The 21,819-nt window shown below is 48.4% G+C and overlaps 1 protein-coding gene across 1 annotated transcript in view; it reads right to left on the bottom strand.

Moving 5' to 3' along the window:
• Nucleotides 1-1,662: 1,662 nt before the first annotated feature.
• Nucleotides 1,663-21,819, bottom strand: part of LOC124719032 (carbonic anhydrase 2-like) — a 179,579-nt gene continuing 159,422 nt past the window's right edge. The window contains exons 8-9 of the mRNA XM_047244701.1: nucleotides 14,772-15,002; nucleotides 1,663-1,767 (exon numbers count right to left, since the gene is read on the bottom strand). Coding sequence (XP_047100657.1) covers nucleotides 1,663-1,767; nucleotides 14,772-15,002 — 336 coding nt within the window. The remainder of the gene's footprint in view (nucleotides 1,768-14,771; nucleotides 15,003-21,819) is intronic.

Below are 21,819 nucleotides of genomic sequence, written 5' to 3'. Positions count from 1 at the left end.
ACCTAGGATACATTAGCGTTATGCACATTAGATAGAGAAACAAGTTTTAAATTTAACTTGAATTTACCATAAACTTACTTTTTCGATGTCCTGGTACACAATGGTTAAATACTTGTGAGGCCAGAGGGCTGAAATTTTGTATAGCATCTTAAATCATTCTTAACTGAAAATTAGATTTTTTCTGACTTAAATTAAAAAAATTAAAGACTTTTTTAAAGAAACCCATGAGTTAATTACAAAAAATTTTGGTAATCGTTATTAAAAATGTTTTGAATTAAAATCAAGATAGCAACAGCTTTTCAAAAGTCTACTTTAAATACGTTATTGTGAAGAACTTCCAGAAAAAAATTAACACTTCTACTTTGTTCTTATTTTGAGTTATGTGCACTTATGCTGTGCATAAATAATTAACATGCTTGATTTCACTTGCAACACAAACTAAAAAAGTGTCGGACCAAAAACGTTCCCAAAAGAACTGATTCTAAGCAGTACATGAGTTTGCAATTCTTATTCTTTGCACTAGATTGCTTAGAAAAATGACAAATTTTTCAAGATAGACTCTCATGTTCACGAATCAGTCTCCTTATTTACTGAATGCAGTAGTTATACTAAGGATATAGTTGTGGGGTGGAGTCTGCCTAACCAACCACGATCACCAGTCCCAAATTTTTGATAAGGCTGGGGATAAGCATCTAACAGCGGCCTTGGTGAGAGCAGGAGCTAAGCAGATGTAGAGACCCCGGCCTACATCACACATGGGTGAAGGTCTTCTGTCGAGTGGCTGCCGCAAACCTTGTCCAGACCAAGTCTGAGAGGATATAGGTGACTCTTGTCTAGTCAGGTCGGTAAATGTTGGTGGTGCCTTCTCCATTCTGTGGCTGCAAAGGTCAGGCCAGCAGCTGCAAAGGCCCAAGGTCATTTCACGTCAGGAGAAGGGAGGTGATGGTGCAGATTTCGAGCAGCTCCAGCCCAGGCACTGAGATTCGGCCTGAAGACATGGGTGATGGCGTGTTCATTTAGAGGCTGCAGCTACCACTCATCACTTCAGGTCTGCAGCCACAGGTGACAGTGCATCCATTTGGCCATTGCAGAGGTCTGGTATACGCAGACAAGAATTATGCCATTCTTGATGAAATGATGCTTGGTATTCTTGCCTGGTTATATCAGTTCAGATCACGAGAAGTTTGTGGCGGAACCACGACTGAGCTGGCACCAGCTGCCTCTGGTCAGGTCAGGTCAGAAGACGTTGGTGACAGCCCCGCTGTTCAGCCGGCACCAGCCACCTCTGGCCATGTTGGGTCAGAAGATGTTGGTGATCGTCCAGCCAGCACCAAGTGCCTCTGGCTGGCTTGGGCCAGAAGATGTGGGGTAGCACTAACATTGAACTGGCACCAGTCACCTCTGGTTGGGTCAGGTGAGAAGATGTTGGTAACAGTCCTGCTGTTGAGCTGCCATCAAATGCCTCTGGTCAGGTCAGGTCAGGTGAGAAGATGTTTGTGACAGTCCTGCTGTTGTCAGCACCAGATGCCTCTGGGCAGGGCAGGTCAGAAGACGTTGGCAACAGTCCTGCCACTGAGCTGGCACCAGGCGTCTCTGGCCGGATCGGGCTCAGAAGACGTTGGCAACAGTCCTGCCACTGACCCGCCTCTGGCTGGATCGGGCTCAGAAGACGTTGGTGACAGTCCTGCCATTGAGCGGCTGCAGGGGCCTCCAGTTGCGCACTAGCGGTTTGCCCTTGTCGTTCTGTAGGCGTGACAGAAGCAAAAGCTGCAACACAATAATACCATAAATGAAACTTCTATGTTCTTCAGCTTAATTACTGGCATGAAAACGTTTCTAACTCTCTAGGAAAGAGCTTGTGCGCATTACATTCGTACATGTTAGGTAATGGAGTGTAGTCGAATTAAGTCGGGTGATGCTGAGGGAATTAGATTAGGAAATGAGACACTTAAAGTAGTAGAGGAGTTTTGCTACTGGGGGAGCAAGATAACTGATGATGGTCGAAGTAGAGAGGATATAAGTAGAGAGGATATAAAATGTAGACTGTCAATGGCAAGGAAAGCATTTCTGAAGAAGAGAAATTTGTTAACATCGAGTATAGATTTAAGTGTCAGGAAGTCGTTTCTGAAAGTATTTGTATGGAGTGTAGCCATGTATGGAAGTGAAACGTGGACGATAAATACACTCCTGGAAATTGAAATAAGAACACCGTCAATTCATTGTCCCAGGAAGGGGAAACTTTATTGACACATTCCTGGGGTCAGATACATCACATGATCACACTGACAGAACCACAGGCACATAGACACAGGCAACGGAGCATGCACAATGTCGGCACTAGTACAGTGTATATCCATCTTTCGCAGCAATGCAGGCTGCTATTCTCCCATGGAGACGATCGTAGAGATGCTGGATGTAGTCCTGTGGAACGGCTTGCCATGCCATTTCCACCTGGCGCCTCAGTTGGACCAGCGTTCGTGCTGGAAGTGCAGACCGCGTGAGACGACGCTTCATCCAGTCCCAAATATGCTCAATGGGGGACAGATCCGGAGATCTTGCTGGCCAGGGTAGTTGACTTACACCTTCTAGAGCACGTTGGGTGGCACGGGATACATGCGGACGTGCATTGTCCTGTTGGAACAGCAAGTTCCCTTGCCGGTCTAGGAATGGTAGAACGATGGGTTCGATGACTGTTTGGATGTACCGTGCACTATTCAGTGTCCCCTCGACGATCACCAGTGGTGTACGGCCAGTGTAGGAGATCGCTCCCCACACCATGATGCCGGGTGTTGGCCCTGTGTGCCTCGGTCGTATGCAGTCCTGATTGTGGCGCTTACCTGCACGGCGCCAAACACGCATACGACCATCATTAGCACCAAGGCAGAAGCGACTCTCATCGCTGAAGACGACACGTCTCCATTCGTCCCTCCATTCACGCCTGTCGCGACACCACTGGAGGCGGGCTGCACGATGTTGGGGCGTGAGCGGAAGACGGCCTAACGGTGTGCGGGACCGTAGCCCAGCTTCATGGAGACGGTTGCGAATGGTCCTCGCCGATACCCCAGGAGCAACAGTGTCCCTAATTTGCTGGGAAGTGGCGTTGCGGTCTCCTACGGCACTACGTAGGATCCTACGGTCTTGGCGTGCATCCGTGCGTCGCTGCGGTCCGGTCCCAGGTCGACGGGCACGTGCACCTTCCGCCGACCACTGGCGACAACATCGATGTACTGTGGAGACCTCATGCCCCACGTGTTGAGCAATTCGGCGGTACGTCCACCCGGCCTCCCGCATGCCCACTATACGCCCTCGCTCAAAGTCCGTCAACTGCACATACGGTTCACGTCCACGCTGTCGCGGCATGCTACCAGTGTTAAAGACTGCGATGGAGCTCCGTATGCCACGGCAAACTGGCTGACACTGACGGCGGCGGTGCACAAATGCTGCGCAGCTACCGCCATTCGACGGCCAACACCGCGGTTCCTGGTGTGTCCGCTGTGCCGTGCGTGTGATCATTGCTTGTACAGCCCTCTCGCAGTGTCCGGAGCAAGTATGGTGGGTCTGACACACCGGTGTCAATGTGTTCTTTTTTCCATTTCCAGGAGTGTAGTTTGGACAAGAAGTGGTGCTACAGAAGAATGCTGAAGATTAGATGGGTAGATCACATAACTAATGAGGAGGTATTGAATAGGATTGGGGAGAAGAGGAGTTTGTGGCACAACTTGACTAGAAGAAGGGATCGGTTGGTAGGACATGTTCTGAGACATCGAGGGATCACCAATTTAGTACTGGAGGGCAGCGTGGAGGGTAAAAATCGTAGAGGGAGACCAAGACATGAATACACTATGCAGATTCAGAAGGATGTAGGTTGCAGTAGGTAGTGGGAGATGAAGAAGCTTGCACAGAATAGAGTAGCATGGAGTGCTGCACCAGTCTCAGGACTGAAGACCACAACAACAACAGGTCTTCATAAAGTTTAAACTATCACCTCGAAAAAGTAAAGTTACATATTAATTTTTTTGTAGGTACAAATTGAAATCGTTACATCACAGTGCCATAGCTGGCCACTAGAGGAATGGAAACAATACGATGATGGCATAGGCGTCCTCAGGTGGAGGGATGGAGGCAGTGAGGGAGGGAGGGAGGGAGGGAGGGAGGGAGGGAGGGAGGGAGGGAGGGAGTGAGGGCAGGAGACGGTCACGTGCTCCTCTCCCTCCAGAAATCTGGAGTACACAGGCTTTCTTCATTACCAACGGAAAATGCTTCTGTCGGAACACAAAAGTGGTCAGTATGTTGTTCTTGCAAATAGTGACAGAGGGCTGTTTTCTTTCAATTGTAACTATTTACCGTCTCTGAACGTGCAGCCATGTACAAAATGTTGCGCTTCTTCCAAAGACTGACAGAAAAGTGGCGAAACAGTTGCCTTGGTCTGCCTTCCTTACAAAAAATTGTGGCATGCGAACATATTAGCGTTCTTAACACAGAACATTCTAAACCCTTTCCCTGAGTCCCTATCTGTAGTTAAGGTTGCATACTCAGCAGCTCCCTATCACTGTCACTGTCTATATACAAGTATGTCTTTCTTCCATCGTCTCCTTTTTCTCCCACTGGTTTACAATATATCCTATTGCCGCAGTCTCCTCTCTCACTTACACTGTTTTCTCTCTCACTGTTGCTGTCTCCTCCATACCACGGCAGCTCAAAAATTTGGGGGGGGGGGGGGGGGGAGGGAGGGGCCTCCAACTTACGTTTAAAATTTCGGTCTGGGAGGGTCCAAACCCCCCCCCCCCCCCCAGATTACGTATGATCTCTACTCGTCTGTATTTTTCATTAGCACCGTCTCCTCTCACTTTTGCTCCAAATGCTACTATTTCCATCCGTCTCTTTCTCTTTTACTGCCACTTCTCTCACTGACTATCAATATATGCTCTTTGTTTAGCTCCCACTGCTTTGGTCTTCATCTATCTCTCTTTCTCTTTCACTGCCACTTTCTCTCTCCCACCATCACTATCTCCTCTCTCTTTCTCTCCCACTGGCACTGTCTTCTCTGTCTTCCAACATCACTGAGTCTCTGATCCTTTCTTCCAGCACAAAAAAGCGTGAATATGTTCGCATGCCAAAAATTTTGGTGAGGAAGTCAGTATGATGGTTGACAATTGTTTCTTCGCTTTTCTGTTGGCCTCTTCAAAAAAACACGTCAGCTATTTTTGTGCTCCGACAGAAGCAATTGCCTTATTTCTCTGCTGCAGCAGGGTGAGTTGCTTATGTAAACCCAGTCCTATGGTTCAGTAAAGTTTTGAAAGTTTATTTATATACACACCAAAAAAAGTTTTGCGTCACCCCTGTTACCAGAACTCCTGAAGATAGACATTGACTGTGGATATTATATCACAGACATAGAGTCCCTTTGACCAGAGATGTCACTAAACCCGCTCAAAGACGTAAATAATCATGCGTGAACAGCGCCTATTAGACGGAGGGAGTCCGACAGTTGATCAGTTCCAGTCATTCCACCAGGAAGGAGGTACACGGCTCGTGTTGTCTGTAGTTGAACCATGCCTAGACGGTCAATACCGCGAATCGATCATGTCCGCATTGTTACTTTATGCCAGGAAGCGCTCTCAACAAGGGAAGTGTCAAGGCCTCTCGGAGTGAACCAAAGCTATGTTGTTCGGACATGGAGGAGGTACAGAGAGACAGGAACTGTCGATGACATGCCTCGCTCACGCCGCCCAAGGACGACTACTGCAGTGGATGACCGCTACCTACGGATTATGGCTCGGAGGAACCCTGACAGCAACGCCACTATGTCGAATAATGCTTTTCGTGCAGCCACAGGACGTCTTGTTATGACTCAAACTATGCGCAATATGCTACATGATGCGCAACTTCGCTCCCGGCGTCCACGGCGAGGTCCATCTTTGCAACCACGACACCAAGCAGCGCGGTACAGATGGGCCCAAAAACATGCCGAATGGACCGCTCAGGATTGGCATCACTTTCTCTTCACCGATAAGTGTCGCATATGCCTTCAACCAGATAATTGTCGGAGACGTATTCAGAGGCAACCCGGTCAGGATGAATGCCTTAGACACACTGTCCAGCGAGTGCAGCCAGGTGGAGGTTCCCTGCTGTTTTCGGGTGGCATTATGTGGGGCCGACGTACGCCGCTGGTGGTCATGGAAGGCGCCGTAACGGCTGTACGATACGTGACTGCCATCCTCCGACCGATAGTGCAATCTTATCGGCAGCATATTGGCGGGGCATTCGTCTTCATGGTCGACAATTCGCGCCCCCATCGTGCACATCTTGTGAATGACTTCCTTCAGGATAATGACATCGCTCGACTAGAGCGGCCAGCATGTTTTCCAGACAAGGTCCGTATCGAGCATGAGGAGTGGGACAATCTGGACCCACAGTGCCTTGATGAACTTGTAGATAGTATGCCATAACGAATACAGACATGCATCAAAGCAAGAGGACGTGACACTGGGTATTAGAAGTACCGGTGTGTACAGCAATCTGGACCACCATCTCTGAAGGTCTCGCTGTATGGTGTTACAACATGCAATGCATGGTATTCATGAGCAATAAAAAGGGCGGAAATGATGTTTATGTTGATCTCTACTCCAATTTTCTGTACAGGTTCTGGAACTCTCGGAACCGAGGTGATGCAAAACTTTTTTTGATTTGTGTACATTTTGATACATTTATACACTTTGACACATATAAACAACAAACAAGGTTAACACAAAATTGTTTGCTTACATTTTTTTCTGGATACTTTGGTCATCAATCGCATTCCATCAGAAACGCGCTGTTTAGTATTAGTAATAATGTTAACAGAAATACTTTACTGAATTTGCAGTCTTTCCAGTGTTACATAATTTTTGGCAGTCATGCAGACATGTTGAGACCATCTTTATCACATTTTTGTCGCTGCATATTTGTGTAGGCATGAAGTGTTCGTCGTACAGAGACGCCAAGTCATGAAGTTTTAGTGGTGAAAATAAGCTGACTGGAAACATACTCTGGTGACCTCAGAAACCTTGTGATAACCTTAGTACCCTTGCCATATGTTCGCTATGTTAGTTAAAGCTACATTTAGGCCTCAGACCGAATGTTACGTGCAGATTTTGTAGTAATTTTGAACTTCTGAATCTCGGTAATGGATAATGATATCGAGAAAAGTTTCAAATTATAGATGTCGCCATCTCCACAACTGGTTGTTTTGTACAGGATTTGCCTTTGGCGTACGGAAGGCGGAATGTCTACATTCGGATGAGCGTGAGTACTTAAGTTACACTACTGGTCATTAAAATTGCTACACCACGAAAATGACGTGCTACAGACGCGAAATTTAACCGACAGGAAGAAGATGCTCTGATATGCAAATGATTAGCTTTTCGGAGCATTCACACAAGGTTGGCGCCAGTGGCGACGCCTACAACGTGCTGACATGAGGAAAGTTTCCAACCGATTTCTCATACACAAACAGCAGTTGACCGGCGTTGCCTGGTAAAACGTTGTTGTCATGCCTCGTGTAAGGAGGAGAAATGCGTACCATCACGTTTCCGATTTTGATAAAGGTCGGATTGTAGCCTATCGCGATTACGGTTTATCGTATCGCGACATTGCTGCTCGCGTTGGTCGAGATCCAATGACTGTTAGCAGAATATGGAATCGGTGGGTTCAGGAGGGTAATACGGAACGTCGTGCTGGATGCCATCGGCCTCGTATCACTAGCAGTCGAGATGACAGGCATCTTATCCGCACGGCTATAACGTATCGTGCAGCCACGTCTCAATCCCTGAGTGAACAGATGGGGACATTTGCAAGAGAACAACCATCTGCACGAACAGTTCGACGACGTTTGCAGCAGCACGGACTATCAGCTCGGACACCATGGCTGCGGTTACCCTCGACGCTGCATCACAGACAGGAGCGCCTGCGATGGTGTACTCGACGACGAACCGGGGTGCACGAATGGCAAAATGTAATTTTTTCGGATGAATCCGGGTTCTGTTTACAGCATCGTGATGGTCGCATCCGTGTTGGGCGACATCGCGGTGAACACACATTGGAAGTGTGTATTCGTCATCGCCATACTGGCGTATTACTCGGCGTGATGGTACGGGGTGCCATTGGTTACACGTCTCGGTCACCTCTTGCTGGCATTGACGGCGCTTTCAACAGTGGACGTTACATTTCAGATGTGTTACGACCCGTGGCTCTACCCTTCATTCGCTCCCTGAGAAACCCTACATTTCAGCAGGATAATGCACGACCGCATGTTGCAGGTTCTGTACGGGCCTTTCAGGATACAGAAAATGTTCGACTGCTGCCCTGGCCAGCACATTCTCCAGACCTCTCACCAACTGAAAACGTCTGGTCAATGGTGGCAGAGCAATACGCGAGTCACTACTCTTGATGAACTGCGGTGTCGTGTTGAAGCTGCATGGGCAACTGTACCTGTACACGCCATCCAACCTCTGTTAATGCCGAGGCGTATCAAGGCCGTTAGTACGGCCAGAGGTGGTTGTTCTGGGTACTGATTTCTCAGGATCTATGCACCCAAATTGCGTGAAAATGTAATCACATGTCAGTTCTAGTATAATATATTTGTCCAATGAATACCCGTTTATCATCTGCATTTCTTGTTGGTGTAGCAATATTAATGGCCAGTAGTGTAAGTAAGAACAAAAATGTAAAAAACTGACTGGAGCTTTATTTCAGTACAACTAGCCTAAGGGTACAGGCATACAGCTGCGGCTAGTTGGAAATCACCGACAACTAGATTGATGGGGCATGGCGCCCGAATAAGGAGAACCGGGGAGATACGTGTGAGCTAGTCAGCGTGGGGGCGCCACAGTGGTGTCGGCGTGTCCTCTCTAGTCCTCGCTGGGACCACCACGTGATCCTTCGTAGCCCTCTGATTGGCTGCTGGAGGACACTGTGCAAAACGTGGCCAGGTAGAGACGCTTTTGCGAAGCGTCACCCCGTCAGCAGGACTCACTGTGAGGGCATTATTCACGCTGACTGAGCGTTGGTAGGCGGCGACACCCAGTGTCATCTGGTGCCGCAGCCGTTCAGATCCAGCCACGACCTTACAGTGAAACAGTAGTTCGGCTGTATCGGAACAATAAAGTGGTAACCCAAAAGAACTTAATTACTAATAAATTTTTCTCATCAGTTTGTCAATCCACTCTGCACACTTTTATCACTCGTAGATCACGGTTTTTCGGGCGTATCTTGACAACGGAAACACATTTTCAAAAATGGAGAACGGTGTTTACAGATGTAGCTCGGAAGAATCTCGTAGTTAAAATATGAGCCATTTTTTATGGTCAGTTATTTAGAAAATTGCGGCCCGCGGTGCGTAAACAGCCAAAAAGAGTTTTCTTTTGTTGTTTTCTGCACAAGTACAGTAACTCTGAACCTCTGGATATCGCTAGCATATAATGATACCGGAAAAAGTTTCGAAATTCACCAGGAATATCATCTTACGTAAAAGTTTGCTGCATGTCGTTAAGTGCCCGTGTTCCCAAATACTGGATGAATACAGAGTGGATGATTTGCACTCAAAAAATGGTTCAAATGGCTCTGAGCACTATGGGACTTAACATCTGTGGTCATCATTCCCCTAGAACTTAGAACTACTTAAACCTAACTAACCTAAGGACATCACACGCATCCATGCCCGAGGCAAGCTTCGAAACTGACCGTAACAGTCGCCCGGTTCCAGACTGAAGCGCCTAGAACTGCCCGGCCACCGCAGCCGGCTTGGTCAGTATTACTCAATGAACAAATATATTTGAAAGACAGATACTTTTTCGATCTTAATTTTATTTTTAATAATTAACAGCTTCAGTTGCACCGTTTAGCTAGAATTTACCTACGTTTCAGTCGGGATAACCTAACCTTCGAGCCGGCCTCTGTGACCGAGCGGTTCGAGACGCTACAGCTACGGCCGCAGATTCGAATCCTGCCTCGGGCATGGATGTCTGTGATGTCCTTAGGTTAGTTAGGTTTAATTCTAGGGGACTGATGACCTCAGATGTTAAGTCTCATAGTGCTCAGAGCCATTTTGATTTTTGAAATATTTTTAGACTTGTATTTAACCCTCAATGTAGAATTTTTTCAGAAACTAGTGTTTGTAATTAAATTCAAAACAGTGACTACACATAATCCTGTGGGCTTCGTAAAGGTGTCTATATTAGTGGTGATACTGGCCAATGGTTACATAAGTTTTCTGCAGTGCACCGTACGGCACTGAATGGCGACATGCATCCAACGCGAATATGCAGTGCGGCAGCGGCACAGCTTGTGTGACTGCTGCCGAGAAGTCGCCCGCGTCACTATGTAACCTGCGGCTTCCTGCAGTCCCTCTGTGGTGTACACAAACTCCTGCAGAGGACAGATCTCTAACGTGCTCACTGATGCTTTCGATCTTATGTTGTATAAATATTCTAACTGTATAACATATACATTGTTATTTAAATATAAGTTACATTATATGATTTTTTTCCTGTCTTTCACAGTACCTGGATCACTGTTTATATTCGCGAATGTTCGCAGCTGGTGAAACGCTATAGCCTATTGTCTATATGGTGTCACCGCCAGACACGACACTTGCTAGGTGTTAGCCTTTAAATCGGCGGCGGTCCGTTAGTATACGTCGGACCCGCGTGTCGCCACTATCAGTGATTGCAGACCGAGCGCCGCCACACGGCAGGTCTAGTCTAGAGAGACTTCCTAGCACTCGCCCCAGTTGTACAGCCGACTTTGCTAGCGATGGTTCACTGTCTACATACGCTCTCATTTGCAGAGACTACAGTTTAGGATAGCCTTCAGCTACATCATTTTCTACGACCTAGCAAGGCACCATATTCAGTTACTATGAATGTATTCTGAACAGATAATATTGTGAATCATGTACCGTCAAGAGCGACGTTCATCATTAATGGATTAAAGTTAAGTATGAAACTAATTACGTCCGATTTCTGAATTCTAATTCCTTGTCGTGTTCCAGACTTCACGTCAGTATAGTCCTTCCCTCCTCATGCCAGCCTGCGTGAGCTAAAACGCGTGCATTTCGGCCTCCGCTCGTAACACGGTGTTGGCTCTTCTGCTAATACAAAAGGCAACATATGGCGTCTGGTGAGAAGGAAAAGGGCGGGGTTTCTGCTTTTTAACTCAGCGGCACCGCCACATAATCAGCAGTCGACATCAGTGGGTAGCATCCACAGTTCCTGGTCCGTGGCATCGTCTACACACGTCATCACTGGGTATAAAATCGTATAATTTATTTTTAACTTAATACTTATCACAAAACATGTTTCCCTGTGACGAAATACAGGGCTTTACAAATGATTGAAGCGATTTCATAAATTCACTGTAGCTCCATTCATTGACATATGGTCACGACACACTACAGATACGTAGAAAATCTCATAAAGTTTTGTTCGGCTGAAGCCGCACTTCAGGTTTCTGCCGCCAGAGCGCTCGAGAGCGCAGTGAGACAAAATGGCGACAGGAGCCGAGAAAGCGTATGTCGTGCTTGAAATGCACTCACATCAGTCAGTCATAACAGTGCAACGACACTTCAGGACGAAGTCCAACAAAGATCCACCAACTGCTAACTCCATTCGGCGATGGTATGCGCAGTTTAAAGCTTCTGGATGCCTCTGTCAGGGGAAATCAACGGGTCGGCCTGCAGTGAGCGAAGAAACGGTTGAACGCGTGCGGGCAAGTTTCACGCGTAGCCCGCGGAAGTCGACGAATAAAGCAGGCAGGGAGCTAAACGTAGCACAGCCAACGGTTTGGAAAATCTTACGGAAAAGGCTAAAGCAGAAGCCTTACCGTTTACAATTGCTACAAGCCCTGACACTCGTTGACAAAGTCAAACGCTTTGAATTTTCGGCGCGGTTGCAACAGCTCATGGAAGAGGATACGTTCAGTGCGAAACTTGTTTTCAGTGATGAAGCAACATTTTTTTCTTAATGGTGAAGTGAACAGACACAATGTGCGAACCTGGGCGGTAGAGAATCCTCACGCATTCGTGCAGCAAATTCGCAATTCACCAAAAGTTAACGTGTTTTGTGCAATCTCACGGTTTAAAGAGTACGGCCCCTTTTTCTTCTGCGAAAAAAACGTTACAGGACACGTGTGTCTGGACATGCTGGAAAATTGGCCCATGCCACAACTGGAGACCGACAGCGCCGACTTCATCTTTCAACATCCTGTTGAAAGATGAAGTCGGCGCTGTCGGTCTCCAGTTGTGGCATGGGCCACTCCACCGGACTTCCATCATGATGTTCGGCATTTCTTAAACAGGAGATTGGAAAACCGATGGATCGGTCGTGGTGGAGATCACGATCAGCAATTCATGTCACGGCCTCCACGCTCTCCCGACTTAACCCCATGCGATTTCTTTCTGTGGGGTTATGTGAAAGATTGAGTGTTTAAACCTCCTCTACCAAGAAACGTGCCAGAACTGCGAGCTCGCATCAACGATGCTTTCGAACTCATTGATGGCGACATGCTGCGCCGAGTGTGGGAGGAACTTGATTATCGGCTTGATGTCTGCTGAATCACTAAAGGGGCACATATCGAACATTTGTGAATGCCTAAAATACTTTTTGAGTTTTTGTATGTGTGTGCAAAGCATTGTGAAAAAATCTCAAATAATAAAGTTATTGTAGAGCTGTGAAATCGCTTCAATCATTTGTAATAACTATGTACATCTCGGGTGAACAGCCTGGTATGGGTGTACATAGGACACAATATTTCGGCAGTGGACTACGTTGCCATCATCAGGTGCGCTGATGTACTGACCGGCGGTGGGCCGGCGCCAGGTATACATAGGACAATCCCCCTCCCGCCCCTCCCTCAGGCGCTTCCTATGAGTCGGTGCGGTCCAGGTACAGCGTCCGTTCTCCCGCCGTCTGAACGCTGCGTCCTAGGTCTTCTCGTTCAGGAGGGTCTGCCGGCACCGCTCTCGTTTTCTTCCCTCCTCCCCCGAAATCGATACACTCTGGGAAAAATCCTTTTTCTTCTTAATCTGGGTGATCGCAGGTTCACACGCCTTGCGAAGGACGTAACCGCTGTCACGATTTAGATTTGTCAGAGTAAGGGAGCCACAACTGTCCTATATATACATGGCGCCGGCCCACCGCCGGTCAATACATCAGCACAGCTGATGATGGCAACGTGGTCGATTGTCGAAATATTGATGCACACTCATACCAGGCTGTTCATCCGAGATTTATTTCGTCATAAAATACGTCTGGTGAAATTGAAGAATCACATGTTTCCCCGTATTCTGTTTAAGTTACGGAATGTGGGCCGAAAATGATCGACATTGGATCGAAACCTGTCACCACGTATGAATATAAGTGTTTCTATACGATCACGACTGTTGTGTACACTCAGCCCGGTGACAACGGCCCGCGTTCGACGTCAACGTGTGAACACTCACAAGCGGCAGGTGGCAGCAGCAGCAACAGTGGAGGGTTTACAGAGCGTGCAGTTACCACGGGAAGCTGTGCAGTCGCTTTCGTAATGCAGAAAGGTAGCGATGTATCTGCATTCCAAAAGGGCACGGTCGTTGACTTTTGGGCCAAGGGTGGAAATATTTCCGAAATGCTAAGTTTCAAACTGTTCGCTTGCCACTGCAGTTAAAGTATACCACGCATGGTAAAATGGAACTATCTATAAAGGAGCCGAAGGCAAATGTGATGCACCACAGGCCACAGATGGAAGGGGCGAACGATGGGTGCGGAGATGTGTATCCGCGAACAGACGTCGAACTCTTGAGGAACTGACCACGTAGAAGCACCAAAGGGCTACCAACAGTCTCCCCTCGACGACCGCTCAGCGAACGTTCGTCGATGTGGACATCCGCAGCCGGAGCCCTGTTCACGCACACTTGCTGACTCCTGTTCATCGGCGCATGGTTGGAACAGCAGCAGGATAGCTTTACCATACTCCCCCGGTCACCAAGCTCCCCCCCGGATTTAATCTGTGCCGACACCTCGAAGGGGTTGTTCGCGCCACGGATCCTGAAACGAGAAACCTAGCGCAACTAGCCACGGTACTGGAGTCACCACGTCTCCACATCCCTGTCGCTACCTTCCAGAACCTCACGAACACTCTTCCTGCATATCTCGCACCAGTTCTTGCTGTAAAAGGTGATTATTCAGGCTGGTATTCACATTAATGTGACTTGCCAGTGCAGTGAGTAGCAAGAGTACGCGTCTGTAATGGCTGCATGAGTAATGACGTTCGCTTTCGAATGTAACGAGTAACCAACACCGGTATATCTCGACAGCGGCGAATACAGACGGTGCAAAGTGTAGTCGTTAATTTTTTACAGCCTGGCGAACAGACACTGTGGAAAATGGAATCCATAGAGCGTATTTTTGCCAAGGGCCTTGCAGCAGTGGTAACATTGGTTTCCGTCAGATCACCGAAGTTAAGGGATGTCAGGCTGGGCTAGCACTCGGATGGGTGACCATCCCATCTGCCGAGCGCTGATGGCAAGCGAGGTGCACTCAGCCCTTGTGAGGCAGACCGAGCAGCTACTTGATCGAGAAGCAGCGGCTCCGGTCTCGTAAACGGACATACGGCCGGGAGAGCGATGTGGTCACCACACGCCCCTCCATGTTCGCATCCAGTGACGCCTATGGGTTGAGGGTGACACGGCGGCCGGTCGGTACCGCTGAGCCTTTTTTTTTTGAGAGTGTATTTTTGGTGAGAGAGCGTGTGCTTACCTGCTGTCGGGAGACGGAGTGCACGTCCTTGGAGAGGACCCAGCGCACGACCTGGCTGCAGGGCGGCGTGGTGAGCGAGCCCTGGTAGAGCAGGAAGGACTTCTCGAAGGGGTGGGCGAGCCGCGACAGGCGCAGCGGCCGCGCCACCAGCCGCGACGTCTGCGGCCGCACCACGGCGGCCAGGTGGCGGGACACCAGCTGCTGCAGCGCCGCGCTGCCCGTCGCCGACGCCTGCAACGCGTCACACACAACTACTCTCACGTCCGCCGCGACGTCTAGGGCACCTCGGCAAGGAGGTCCGTACGGCTGCCTCCGTCGAAGGTTCGAGGCCTCCCTCGGGCATTGGCGTGCGTGTCGTCGTTAGCTAAGTTAGTTTAAGTTAGTGAGCCGTACTAAAAATTGCATTTCGAAAAGCGCGCCGCAGCGCGTAAAGCAGTCGCCCTCTGTTGCTGGCGGTGGCGCCGCAGTGGCAGTCGCAGCTCTGGTGCCTCCCTCTGGTGGGAAAGAGGAAAGGATGCCTGTTCACGTGCATTTAAGGGGCGCTATGAGGTCGGCAGGAGGTCCCCCACACGCATCCTCTACGACCTCATCCCCTTCCCCCACCTTCTCCTTTTCCTCGAACACATCCGCACACTATACATTGTCCGCCGCCTTGATCCCCCTCACCCCCTGGTGTCTCACTTCGTCTCCACCCCCAACAAGTTGCAGCGCATTTACCGTTGTGTCCCACCCTCTCTCCATCTCCACACCCTCCATCTCCTTTCCCAACGCAACTTCCACCGTCTACCCCTCCCGGATGATGAGCTTCGCCCTGACATCTACCCTTCCTACCAACTCTAACCCCCCCTTCCTGCCTCCTCCTCAGGGCTTCCTCTCCTCCCCCTCCCCCCTCCTGAGCGGCTTCCCCCTCCTACTTCCCCTCCCTCTCCTGTGCTCCCCTTCAGTGTCCCTGTACTCCCTCCTGCCCTGTCTTCCCTCTTCCTCTCCTGCCCCACCAGTCTCCTGCCTCTTAGTGTACCTGCTGGTGCTGCTACTCTCCATTGCTGCCCCTTACTCTCCCCTCCTTTCTATCCTCTCTGACCTTTCCCTCGGCAGGTCCCACCTGGCACTTTTATTCTTCATCACGTGTACTGCAAGTGGGTTTTAAGTGTGTTGTCCCAGAGTGTTTTTACTAGTGTTGCCGACTTTTACCGTGTGCATGTCCATTCAGTGTCTTCTCTGAGTTTTGAAGAATCGCCAACTGTCTTTTTTAACTTTCTGGTGACTTTTTTTAACTGTCATCCATAAATGTCTCCTTGTTAGTCTATTTTTTTACCTCCATTTTCTCCTGTTATTCTGCTTTAACTTCCCCTTCATCGCCTTATGTATGTAACATTTTATTCCTATTTTGAGTTGTCCTGTCACTCGGCTGAAGAGCGGCGGATTGTGCCGCTGACAGCCCTCCCCTGCCCATATGGGCCAGGGGAATGAAATCACAATAAAGAAAGAAAAACAAACTCGGCAGGGGGAATCTGTCAGTCAGTCTCTCAGTTGCAGGCAGTTGGTCAGCCAGGGCAGTCTGGCAGTTTGGGCGAGTCTGGTCACTTGGTCAGCCAAGTTAGTCTGTCCCTCGTCCACATTGGTGAGGCGGTTAGTGTCTGCCGGAGTGGTAGTATGTGTTAGGCCGCCAGTCTGCTCGGGTTTGCTCAGGCAATGGTCATTGGCGGTTGGATCGATCGGTTGGTCGGTCGCGCACTGGGACACAAGCTGACTTGTCCATCTTGAGCGTCGGTGCGTGTGAGGTCGCCACGTGAGTCCAGTGGGCCGCGTCGTATAGCGAGGGGTAGTGGCTTCGCTGGCGACACGAGAGCAACAGGAGTCAACCCACGACATCGGCCTGGCCGGTGCGAGCTGCGACGCCGTGAGACGGGAGATCGGCGCGCCTTCCTGCGTCCGTTGAAGCGGCTCGCAGTGGACGGTTAGGGAGAGCGTTTTGGGGGTGCTGCACCAGGTCTTCTCTAGAGAAATCGTTGTTATTAGAAGCTGAGTGATTACTGATATGTTGTTTCAGTTACTTATTAAATTCTACTTGTGTTCTTGGTCAGTCTCTCGTCCCCAGCATGCTCGTTTGTCTCGTCCGCATTTGTTAGGCAGTTAGTGTCAGTCTGTCGGTCTGCCATACTTTAATAACTGCCTCTGTCATGTTTGTCGGATTCGGTGTTAACCAATTTATTGCTTAAAGGCCGAATTCTTGAAATATGTTTATCTTGCCTATCATCTTGCGATGCGGTATATGTGTAATGTAGAGCATGTTGTACATTTTATGTAAGTCTCCATTTTATGGGTTTTATTTAAATAGTCATTTTAGGTTATAAGCTTGCCACCCTTCCACCGTAAGAGTCCTTAAAAAAGAAGAACAAATTGCATTTTCGGTGGCAAATAATTTGAGGGTTGTTCCATTTCCATTCCTCTTACGGGGTGGATAGTTTACATGTTTGTGTGACTCGCTTCCCACGCCCGGGTTCCCGGGTTCGATTCCCGGCGGGGTCAGGGATTTTCTCTGCCTCGTGATGACTGGGTGTTGTGTGCTGTCCTTAGGTTAGTTAGGTTTAAGTAGTTCTAACTTCTAGGGGACTGATGACCATAGATGTTAAGTCACATAGTGCTCAGAGCCATTTGAACCATTTTTTTGTTTGTGTGAGTTGTTAAAAATATTGTTGTTTAAAGTAATCTGGTGTGTTGCAGATTTGCACCAGTGTACTCTTTCAGAGGTTGTTGTGAGCGGTCATGACTACGGCCGTGTTAAAATGGAGCAGGCAAGCTTCTCAGCCCGAAGGCTCCTACTGTTAATATTGTTCTTTGCCTCTAAATAAAATTGTTACTTGATATTTCGTTGGTGCTTTTCTGCTTATAATTGTAAATCTGATTTTGAAAAGGCTTTTAGGAATAAAATTCACATTTGCTACAAGTAATTTTCCATCAGTTACTTCCTGGCAACTACTTCCACGCTCACCTAGTGTCATTAAATGTGTCAATGTTCTTGATGAATCGCCAGTAAATAAAGTAATTCCTTTAAGAAAAGGTTTTGAAAGTAAATCACGGTTCAGTTAGATTAAGTAGTACGTAAGAGCAGGGACCGATGACCTCAGCAGTTTGGTCCACAAATTTCGAAATTTCATCTCACACCGTGCTGCATTGTGTACAGCTCGACAATTGTATTCTCCTTCGCGTACTTGAAGTAGGTCGGAACAACAAACCGCCGAAAAATTGCTTCTGTCGGAGCACAAACAAGGCGAATACGTACTTACTGAAAAAAACGGCGGACAGAAATGTGGGGAAGCAGCTGCCTCAGTCCTCACTCTGCCTTCCTCACCAAAAATTTTGACATGCGGACATATTCACGCTGTTTCAACACAGCAGAATCAAAATTTTGTTTTCCAGTTCCTCTTTTTCATACTCAGCATCTCCCTCTGTCCCCCACTGTCTACATATGACCCTCTCCCACAGATTTGCAGTGTATCCCTCAACCACTGTCTCTGCTCCCAGTTACACTGTCTACTTTTATCTTTCTTTCCCACTGCCACTGCCTCTACTGCACCTCAGCACGTCAAAAATTCTTGGCTGTCCAACTTTTTTTTCCCCCTATATCCACATTTTTCAATTTCTGTTCAAAATGCGCTCTCCCCTATACCTATGTTCGCCGGTCTGGGAGAGTTTACAACCCCCAAGACTATGTATCGTCTCCACTCATCAGTATTTTTCATTTCTCTCTTTTGCGCGCCGGCCGTAGTGGTCGAGCGGTTCTAGGCGCGTCAGTCCGGAACCGCGCTACTGCTACGGTCGCAGGTTCGAATCCTGCCTCGGGCATGGATGTGTGTGATGTTCTTAGGTTTAAGTAGTTCTAAGTTCTAGGGGACTGATGACCTCAGATGTTAAGTCCCATAGTGCTCAGAGCCATTTGAACCATTTTTCATCAGTCCCTAGACTTACACACTACTTAAACTGACTTATACTAAGAACAACACACACACACACACACACACACACACACACACACACACACACACACACACACACACACACACACACACGCTCGTATGAGGACTCGAACCTCCGGTGTGAGTTGCCGCGCAATCCGTGACATGGCGCCTCAAACCGCGCGGTTACTCCGCACGGCCTGACAGCAGATTAACCTGCATGATTGTAGATGACGCTTGGGTCAGATGGAACATCAACACCGTGGAATGTTTCTTCTAACAATTTTCCTTGTGGATGGACCTATCTTTACAAACCGTGGAAAGCTGAGCCGTTGAGAAGCCATAGTGCCTGAGGAACGTTGAACATCAGAGGCAGTGGAGTGTGAAGGTTTGGTGCGTGCTTATTCGAGACTACAATTCTGATCCTTATTTCACTGAAGCAATCTTAAGGGGTAAAAGATACACACAGTTTCTTGCCGTAGCGTTACCGGCTCTCCTAGAGGAAGTACATCATATACGCGAACGAGTATGGTACCAGCAGGATGGGTGCACTTGTCTGTGTCTGGGAACGCGCTCGTCCACCTATTTTCTGGTCGCTGAATAGGAGGCTAAGGCGTTGTCAGTTAGTCTGCACGTTCGCCTGGTTTGAGGCCACTGCAGTTCTCTCTCTGGGGTAACCTCAAAAAAGATGAAGTCTATGCACAAGTTCCGACGACCAAACGGGATTTGGGACGTAAAACTGTGGCAGTATGTGCCATGATATCGAAAGATCTATTCAGTCTGCCCAGAAGTCCTTGCACCAGCGACTGCAAACGCGCGTACTGCAGTAGACACTGGGCATTCGACACCGCCAATGTTCGACGCCAAAGCGCGATAACTACTCATAGGCGGAAGGCGGCAGGTTTTGTGACGCTCCCAAACCCAAAGGTCCTCGGCGGTACTTTTGGGGCAGCCACCACAAATTGTATAAAGCGTGGGTAGTGACCAGGATGTAGCTATGCCTGTTGGCCGAAAAATAATTAATGACAAGAATTGCGCCAGCTAGAATGAAGAGATAACTTATCTTTATTTCTGACGAAACGTGCACCAGCAATACAAGTCCGAGTAATATCCAAGAGTAATCCGTGTACTGAGCCTAGTCGAATACAATAGCAAATATCACCGTGCAATGGCTCCGCTATGAACTCCACTGAAGGCCAGCGCCCCTCCTGATATGCAGAAGGCAGAGGGCGCTGCGGACCCGAGCTCAGCCATGGGGCGACCTCTTCCGTCGGCGGTAGCGCCCTGAGACGCCGACGGCCACGACAGGAACTGTGGCCAGCGATGTCACGGTCAGGGCGCGCGTGCGCGAGGTGGTTGGCTGGTTGGGTCCGTGGATACAACAGCAGGACTAACAGTTGAGAGGGGCAGTGGAGTGTTGGGGAGATGTGGAAAACAGTAATTGTTGTAATACGAAAATGGAGAGTTTTATCTGACATCCAAGAGTGCATTGGCTTTCGGGCCAAGAGTGGAAGAATTTCTGAACTGACGAAGTTTGTAAACTGTTTCCGTGTCGCCATGGTTAAAGTGGTTAAAGTATACCATGCATGGCAAAATGGCGCAATCCAAAACTGGCGGAGAGGCAACTGTGCTGGACCACAGACCGTAGATGTCACGGGCGAATTACGGCTGCGGAAAAATGTACAGGGGCGAGTATATGTGCAACAGTTGCGCAGTTGCCCGCCCAGATCAACCAAGGCGCCACTAAAGCCGTCGGCACACGGACCGTGCTGTCGAACGTTAACGTTGAGCGTGCCAAGTTCGACGTGCTGCTGAACGCTCAGGAACGATGCGACTCGTGCATACGGTACGTGGGCCCCAATGTGGTATACGCGACCCCTGCGCACTCCAGCGGTAGTTGAGGGATGTTTCTAGTTCGTAAATCACACTGTTTACCCAACGGGCGCGCATAAAATTCTCACGTTAGCTCTATTAAAACGCACATTTCTTCCATCGTCCCCGAAAAGGAAAGTACCGTGTCCAATCGATAAGGACACAGGTTTACAAAAGTTCCGTTACAAACAGTGCGTCACAAATTTGTAATACTTCTCCGCATAAGATAAACATTATTTCATGATTCCCACATTTAGTAAAACCCCGAGGTCAGTCTTATTTGATCACTGTTCCTACCCGGTAGCAGAATTACGAAGCGTAAAAGAAGAAGGAGTAAAATATCTTTTATACAAGTAGCGCAAGCTGTCCTTTAGATTAAGCCAATCGAACAAAGTAACCCCCCAAAAAAAGGTGAACTTGTATTTACATAACATCAAATATTATAGTCTACACTTGTATTAAACTAATAATAAAGTACCGGAACCTAATAAAAACACGAATGTTAAGAAAAAAAATTGGTTGTGTCACGACGCGAACCATCGCCCCAACAAAATGAACTCTTTTGTGGACACTAACGCTATTCATTACGCTAAACCAACATATCACCCTTTGCTTCTAATCATAGTATCTTAGCGCTTGTAGATATGTTACTAAATGAAATTTAATTATAACAAATTGTACCAAGAACAATGCCTTTTGGGTGGATCTTCAGTGTGTCGCTGCCTTCAAATAGCATACTCTCATTATACGCAAGTTACAATAATTCTTTTTCCACGAATATGGTGTTTCTCAGTATTTTATTGGAACGAATCACACAGTTAACATCGGGTTTTGCAGAGATTCTCAATTTGCTGGTGCTCGGAGCGGCATATATACATATAGGCTTGAAATGAATGCCAATATGGCGCCTCACAACTCCGTACTGAAGGGAGACGGCGTGCGTGTGACGTAGGAGGCGTTGTGCCATCTCATTGGTCAACGCTCAGACGCACGCTCAGAATATCTGACACGCCAGATATTGCTCTGCACGTTCGGAAAGACTCCCGAGCGTGCTATTCCACGCTGTGACGTAAGAAACTCGGCACGCTCAACGCTCAACGTTCGGATGCGCGGTCCGTGTGCCGACGGCTTAACAGTGTCTTCTCAACGAGCTAGCGAACGTTGCTGAGTACGGGCTTCGGGAACAGGCGCCCCGTTCGTGCACCCTTGGTGACTGCTGT

Source organism: Schistocerca piceifrons, chromosome 10 (genome assembly GCF_021461385.2).
Source record: "Schistocerca piceifrons isolate TAMUIC-IGC-003096 chromosome 10, iqSchPice1.1, whole genome shotgun sequence".
Lineage (NCBI taxonomy): Eukaryota > Metazoa > Arthropoda > Insecta > Orthoptera > Acrididae > Schistocerca > Schistocerca piceifrons.
This window is presented reverse-complemented; position numbering and strand designations above follow the sequence as displayed.